Genomic DNA, 7,921 nt, shown 5'->3' with positions numbered 1-7,921 from the left:
CAGTTTCCATGGTAAAATGTGTAGCTGGGCTCTCCGTCTGTGGATGGGAGTCATTTCCAATGGGCCACTTAGCATGTGGACTACAAAGATATTTTACTCAACAGGAAATGGGTTTTGTAAATACTGAGGCTCTATGAGATATATAAACAATTGCCACAGGAAACACAGAAAGTTAAAAAACACACACGCTATGCCACCCTTCTGCACGTTCCACTCACATCTACAAAAAGATAATTTAAAGTGGCTGAAATACAGAAGCACATAGTAGAGGTAGTATGGTGTAGTGGAGAGGGTGCTGATCTTGGAGGTAGGCAGGAAGCCTTGGGTTCGATTCCATTCTCTGACACTACTTATTCAGGTGACTCTAGGTAAGCCATCTAAACTCTATGTGCCCCAGGTAACTTCCTAGGACTTATCCTATGATCCTATTAAATCAGACAGGTTCAGGTCTGCATTGGTGGAAGGAATTGCCACACCGTAAGTCTACCGTGCTGGTAAAAACCACAGCTCCTTGCATAGTCACAGAAGATCCAGGGCTTCAGCAAAGTGGGTAGGTGCTCCTTCCATCAAAGCTGACATGACTTCTCTGGGCCTTAGTCAATGATATTTAGGAACTACGGTACAATGACTGAAAAACTCTCCACCTGGTAGCCAGTCTTCTGGTGCCAACCAGACACAGGGTTGATTGGCAAGCCTGTGCTCCAAGTCATTGTGGCTTTGGTTGAAATGGCCAGACCTTTTATTCTCCTGGCCTAGTTTCTGAGCCAGGGCCCCCCCTGCATCAAGGTGTGACCCTGGAAGAAGGCTTTTTACCCTCATTCCAAATCTGTCCCATGGTGGTCAGCCCCTGATGAGGAGCCCTTCCTCACTCCTGGGTAGATGGAGATCCAGATGACACACACTCAACTGTCTCTAGCTCTCTCCTGGAAGCTTTTCTAGTTTGGCTTGACCTGTCAGAATCTTTGGAGAACTTGGGGTCATTTCCAAGACACAGTGAAACATTGGTGGAGACACAGGACTTGAGTGCTATAAAGAACAATTGTGCCAAAGGCACACATTGGTGTGGAAAACAACAATGCATAAACTTCCTATAGTTATGAGCTTTAAACCTTCCTTTCTTCCCAAGAATCCTAGGTCCTATAACATGCACAATCTTCTGACATTTAGGGATTCATTTTTATGAGAGAGAATACAGAAATAACTCTACTAAGGCCCCTGACAACACTGTTCTACTTACCACATGGGATCAGAGGTGATAAGCTTCTGTGTACTTCTGGAACGAACAAATGGCATCATTTATGCTATCTATAAACAATTCTTAAAGGTAAGATCTCGGTCAGAAGACAGGTTGAATGCTGGTTCTGTCTTTTAACTAGCTAGGAGAGAGTGGACTAATAGTTACTTGCATTTCCCTAACAAATCTTCTTTTCTCCTCTTTGATGCCCATCCCCATCGTAGGGTAGGCTTAGGTCTCTTTCTTCTTTCCTTAAACAGAAAATAAAAGGAGACTACGTTGCCTCTGAGCTCTGATTTGTCCCAGTTTCCCTTGCATTGCTGGATCACCTAAAGACATAAAAAAGTCTCAGTCGTGGGCAGTGGAGGCCCCCCCGCCTCGATGGGTTTCTGAAGACTAAGAGTTCGCATGTCTTTCACCACAGCCTGCCCTGATGGACAGGTGCATTTCCATGTGGTGATGAGGGGCCCATCCAGCAAAGTGTCACTGTCTCCTTGTTGCATATCTCTGTGTCAGGGAAAAACAAACCTTTTCTTAACACTAGGAGGTCCAGGTGCATCAATTAATGGATGCAAAAATTTTACTATAATTTTACTTAGAAATAAAACTTTTCTGCCTATGTCTATTTCCTTTGCCTTAAAGATGAAAAAGATAACAAAACCTCATCCTGCATCAATTGACACACCTTGGTACTTTGAAGTTGTTTTTTTTTTTTTAAAGACCTTCAGAAGTCTTAATATTCATTTTACGTCAAGAGTGGTAAGGGCTAGTTAACTGGAATTAAGTGACTTGCCCAGGGTCACACAGCTAGGAAGCTGGATTTGAACTCGAGTCTTCCTGACTCCAGGCCTGGTGTTCTATTTACTGTGCTCCCTAGCTGCCCCTCTTTGAAGTAGTCTTAAATTCCAGTACTTCTAGTGTTAATTGTTCAATGACCTCTGAGTCCCCTCATTTCAATCTTACATCAAACCTTAACTAAAAAGTGCTGGCATTTGGATCACTTCTAATGGCAACATTGGGCAATGCCACTTTGAGCCTCAGTTTCCTTATCTGTAGAAAAAGGGGAAATGTTTTTGCTTATTTTATTTGTTCAATTAAAACTTTTTAGCCTATGCTTCCATAGTCAGTCAAGCACTCTCTCTGCTATGCACTAGGGCCATGTTGGTGAGCCTACGGCACACGTGCCGGATTTCTCCCATGCTCTGTCCCTCTGTCTAGCAGCCAATGGGAGCGTTTCCTCTCTCCCCTGGGTGGGGTGAGGGGGCGGCTCCCATGTGGAGGGAGGGTGCAGTTTGGGCACTTGGTCTCTAAACAGTTTGCCATCATTGCATGAGGGCTACAAATAGGAAGGACAAGCCAGTTCTTGCTGTCAGGGAGCTTCTGGCCCAACAGATGTAATACAAACATGATATTAGATAGTATTCAGCTGACTCTGGGAACGTTTTTAAACCCTTATCACTACTGGGTATTGGCTCCAAGGCAGAGAAGAGCCACAAGGGTCACAGAGCCAGGAAGTGTCTGAGGCTGGATCTGAACCCAGGACCTCTGTCTCTAGGCCTGGCTCTCCATCCACTGAGCCACCCAGCTGGCCCTCTGTGAAAATCTAAAGAGCATGAGATCACTTTAGGAGGAAGGATTCAGGGAAAGCTTCCTGAAAGAGGCAGCATCTGAGTTCTACCTTGAAGGAAGAGAGAGATTTGGATAGCTGGTGGCGGGTCACGGTCTTCAATGACCGTTTCAGACTTGCAGGATGACACGCTATAGCCTGCTACGTACCACGGAAAGGAGAGTGAAGTGCCGGCCTTCTCGTAGGCCGTGTCCCTGGCACGTTTAGGAAGGAGCTCATTCTGCTCCTTGGAGACTACCTCTAGCACTGCACATCGTGGCGTTAGTAGCTCACATCTATACGGTGCTCTACTGCTTGCAGAATGTTTTCCTCATAACAGCCCTGAGAGGTTTGGAGTACAATCATCATCCCATTCAACAGAGAGGAATACTGAGGTTCAGAGAGGCGATGTGGTCTGGCCAAGGGAATACGGGATGGGCAGATCTGGGTTTTTTGACTCTCAGTCCAAAGATCTCTCCAAGAAAAGATCCATAAGAGTGAACCATTTGCCTAGCTGAAGACAGGACGCGGGAGGTGGAGAAGTGACTTGGGGTCTTTGGAACACTTCAGTGTCCGCCTAAGGCACAGAGAACCAGAGCCAAGCTTTCCTCTCACATCCAACCTTTGATAAGAAGGAAAAGGAACAAGAAGCAGACATAGGTCTGAGCTCAGGCCGGCCAGTGGCCTGGACCTGGGCCAAAAGAAGGGAAGCTACCCCAAGGGGCTGAAGGGCAGAAACGCAGGCTACTGGGGCGAATGAAAATGGGCAGAGTAAAATTTAAAAAGCAACAAAATGCCACCCAAATAAAACATTTAAAATGAATCCCCCCTGAAACAGGCTTATTTTAAATCTGTGTTAAGGTCACTTATTGAACACTAAAATGGTCGTGGTCTTTCCCAAGTGGGTTGCATAAGAGGGGCAGAGCAGGCCCCCTCGGGCGCACCGGCCTGCGCTAACAAAGGGAACGCCATCGGGGAGCAAGCATGTGCACATGTACTCGCTGACCCTCCTTGAGACAAGGTACTGGGCCACAGAGCCTCACGCTGACTGGGTGCCACACACCCCCACCTCCCCCCCAGAAGGAGCTGCCTGATGACAGAGCCCTGGCCCGCATCTCAGTTCCTGGGGAATTTGGAGCCTCCCAAGGCTCTTCTCAAGCTCAGGCCAGTTTCCCTCGGAGGCAGAGAGGGGCAGAGCCACGGAGGTATTTCCCACCCCATAGGCTTCTGATGCAAAGCTCACTGCGGGTCTTAGGCCTCTTAGAGAATTTGCAATGACTGAGTTCTTTGAAGAGTCACCGATATTTCCTGAAACACAGGACAAAAAGCTGGACACAAACGTAGAGAGGGGCTACAGAGATCTGAAGGAGCTGGATGCAGCCGTGTGGACACATGTTAGAAACATCACCTTTAATGAGTCTAAGGAAGAAAAACAAATCACAGCCCAACTATCCAGCTCCAACCCTGATTTACTGGGCTTGTTTGGCACAGCCTCCTTAGAGGGTATTAGAGTATCTTCCCAGGACTAGGAACTGGTCCCCTGAAAACAGAAGCCGAGGTGCAATCACTTCCAAGGGCGCTGGGAGGTAACTCACTTGGGGGAAGCACTAGAGGGAGGAATGTTAATGACTGATTGGTGACTTGGGCCCTTGGCCAAAATGACACGACAAAGGGTGAAGCCAGGTCATGGAGGGTCCTGGCCGTGACATACTTAGTGCTCTGGGGAGTCTGTGATCCAGGACGGGCCAGTGCTGTGTGGAAAGTGCTTGTACAACGGGGCGCAGGGGCCGAGGTGATGTGTGGCTCCCGGGGAGAGCAGAAATAACCTCCGTCGGACCCTCTCACCTTGGTTCCTTCTACAAGTGTCTGAATGAAGGGGGGATGTACTTAGACAGTAAGTTCACTACTAAGCATCCAGGGAGATACTTAGGCGGGCTCCACTCTAGCCAGCAATTTCCATTATTCAATTGCATATTCATTTAAAATCACAGGGAAAAGTTACATATTAGAGATTCAGGCCAAATCAAAGGGGGAAAAAGTAGCTGTCTAGTGACCACTGGACAGTGACCTATGACCAGCTCATTAAAGAAGCCCAATTTCTGCAGCCCTTCAATATATACATGAAAATCATATTGGTGTCCTTTTAGACAGCGTGAGGGAGAAAATGACACACTAAGAGCCGTGCGCCCGCTTCTCACTCTTGTTTCTGGCCTGGTGGTATTGGTCAGACATTCATCCTTGCACCACAGGGGCTGGTCCAATGTTCCAATGTTTAATACGGAAGCTTGAAAAGTCAGGGGACTATCTCCCCAAGGCAACCAGGCCGGCAGTGGGTGGTTGTGCTTTCTTCGTGGGACCTCTTCTCATATGTGCTTCTTCGGTGGCTCGACCAGGATCGTGGGCCATATCCCGAGGAGAAACTATTTGGTAAGAGTTTAGGGAGAGAGAAAGAAGAAAATAGTTTTTCAATATAGCTCCTAGAAAGGGGCGAGTTAGAACATCCTAGTCTAGAACATCAGGGGACTCTCCGATGAAGCTCAACAGCAATGATGGGTCTGGAAGTGGTCACACTGTCTCATGAAGCTCATATTCCTAGTTTTGGACCCAAAGCCACAGGGAATTTTTGTATTCAAATGCACACAGACTATGGGCTTACCTTCACCTTTGGTCTGTACCTCAGATAAAGTGTCCTTGTGTACAAGCTGAAAGAAAGAAAAGGGCATTTCAGTTAGAATGAAAGAAGATCTCCAAGTGGAAGAGACCCCAGAGGTTAGTGCTGCTACTTACTTCCTGTGGGATTTTGGGCAAACCCCTTCCCCTCTCTGGGGGTTTGGAGCAGAGATCCCTTTTAGATCTTACAACCTAATCCAACCCACAGCTGAGTGGGGCCCCTCTGCAGCAGTCCTACCAAATAATCCTTTGGTCTCCTGGGAGAGGAAGCTCATGGGCAGGACCCTTTCCACTTTCAGACAGCTCTAATTGTTAGGCAGTTTTCCTTTCTAATGAGTTGTTACCTATTTTTTGACAACTATTCTCCAATGTGTACAGACAGGTACCTGCTAAATAAACTCAAAGTGAGTTTTGGGCTGGGAGAAGACATGGGAAGGCATTAGCAGTGGGGGAGGAAGCGAGGATCAGGCCAAGCCTGTGTCTGAAGGTGGCAGAGGCAAGAAAGCATTCTATTCTAGGTGGAAGGATGACTGCTTATGCATAGGCATGGAGGTGAGAGAGTGTATGTTGTGCATGAAGAACTATAAGAAAGCCCACTGATTGGGCCCCAGCATGCCCTGAGGGAAGGCAATCAGGGCAGAAAGGACTTTGCAGAGGGAGAGGCCACAGGGAGCTTACTGAGTGGGACAGTCACATCTATGCTCCAGAGAGATCAGCTGGACAGCTGTGTGGAGCACGGGTGGCACGGGAAACCTGTGGCAGGGGATGCTAATTAGGAGGCGACTGTAATAGCCCCTGCAGTGATTGGGTGACTAGAGAGAAGGGGATGGAGGTGAGAGATGAGGGAGTAGAATCAATAAGACTTGGTAACTGAGTGTACATGGGAAGTATGGGAATGTAAGAAATCAAGGAGAATTGTGAAGTTGTAAATGTGAGTGCCTGGGAAGATGGATGGTGGTGCCTTTGACAGAATCAACCCAGAGAATGAAAAATAGATGCAGATAAATGTAACGTATAATATTATAAGATTACATTTTGTTATTGTTCAGTTGTGTCCCATTCTTCATGACCCCATTTAGGGTTTTCTTAGAAAAGACACTGGAACATTTTGCCATCTCCTCCTCCATATAATTTTAAAGAGGAAGAAAGTGAGGCAAACAGTGTTTAAGTGTCTTTCCCGGGGTCACACGGGTAAGAAACACCTGAGGCCAGATTTGAACCAGGCCCTCTCCTCTCCAGGCCCGGCTCTTTACCTATTGTTATAAACAATCTAGGGAATGGATTAATTGGGAGTGTTGAGTCCTAATGGGACACCTAGATATGGTAGTGAACCCAAAAGGTCAAACCCAATGTAGCTGATGTTAAAAGGAGAATATATAGAATCTGCTTACTCCAATCCCAAGATGGTTAACAGTAACCCAGGACTAGCAGCCTGAACTAGGAATCAGCTGATAGTAGAACACAGCTAACCCCTTGTCCAACTGAAGCCCTGTAAGTTTGATGTTGGTGGCTATATCCCTTACCTCGCTTCACTATAGATCTGATTATTTGATCTATAAAGACTAATTCATTAATTATTTGACCTGTTCTGACTGCGGATTTGATCTCAAGAAGTTGATTGAAGTAAACCCCTTTCCTAAGTTGTCACAGGACACAGTCAACTAAAGTTTCTCTAGATCTTTGAGAACTCTGAGGCAAGTGATTTCTTATAAGATGCATTTAATAGTTGATGAGTTAGGGAAAGAGAACTGGGTAATTGATGGAAAATGGGAATTGGGAATCTTAAATAAATCTAGATGCATAATTTGTTGTTGAAGCTTCACTTGAATACTGTTGATCAAGGATCTTGGTTGGCTGACAGCCCTGAGTCAAGGTTTGACCCTGCTGAATAATAGTTATCTTAGCTGATCTTCTTGGTGATTATAAATCAGGGAACAGAGATTGATGGAACACAGTTGTATTAGTCTGATAGCTAAAGCTGGTTGCTGAGTAAAGAGAGTATATGCTATGCCTAAAACCTATCCATTCTCACCCAAATATCTTCAAACTGAGACCAAGATGGTTTTAGATTTGTTCCTTTTATACCCAAGCCTAACTGCCTTGGCTTATGCCAGGCTCATGCCAAGCTCAGTCCATTCTGCATTCTAAGCAGGTAACTGTCCATCACTCTCAACTCAACATGGTTGCCATATATTTTCTTACACCATTGAGCCCTTCCAGATCATTTTAAAGATGAGGAAACTGAGGCAAATAGGGTTAAGTAACTTAATTACATTACGAAGGTAAAGTAATCAAGTACTGTAGTCCTCTGTGCTCTAAAACCTCCAGTAATTTGCTTTTGCTTCTAGGCTAAATACAAATCCTGTCATTAACATCTCCATTGTCAAGCACAGGGCTTGGCATATAGCACA

The 7,921-nt window shown here is 46.0% G+C and overlaps 1 protein-coding gene across 2 annotated transcripts in view; it reads right to left on the bottom strand.

Moving 5' to 3' along the window:
- Positions 1-4,223: 4,223 nt before the first annotated feature.
- ACER3 (alkaline ceramidase 3) overlaps positions 4,224-7,921 on the bottom strand; it is a 188,953-nt gene continuing 185,255 nt past the window's right edge. For both annotated transcript variants that reach the window (XM_044668162.1, XM_044668163.1), the window contains 2 exons: positions 5,497-5,542; positions 4,224-5,260 (listed from right to left, as the gene is read on the bottom strand). In XM_044668162.1, the coding sequence (XP_044524097.1) occupies positions 5,204-5,260; positions 5,497-5,542 (103 nt within the window). In that variant the 3' untranslated portion in view covers positions 4,224-5,203. The remainder of the gene's footprint in view (positions 5,261-5,496; positions 5,543-7,921) is intronic.

Source organism: Gracilinanus agilis, chromosome 3 (genome assembly GCF_016433145.1).
Source record: "Gracilinanus agilis isolate LMUSP501 chromosome 3, AgileGrace, whole genome shotgun sequence".
Lineage (NCBI taxonomy): Eukaryota > Metazoa > Chordata > Mammalia > Didelphimorphia > Didelphidae > Gracilinanus > Gracilinanus agilis.
This window is presented reverse-complemented; position numbering and strand designations above follow the sequence as displayed.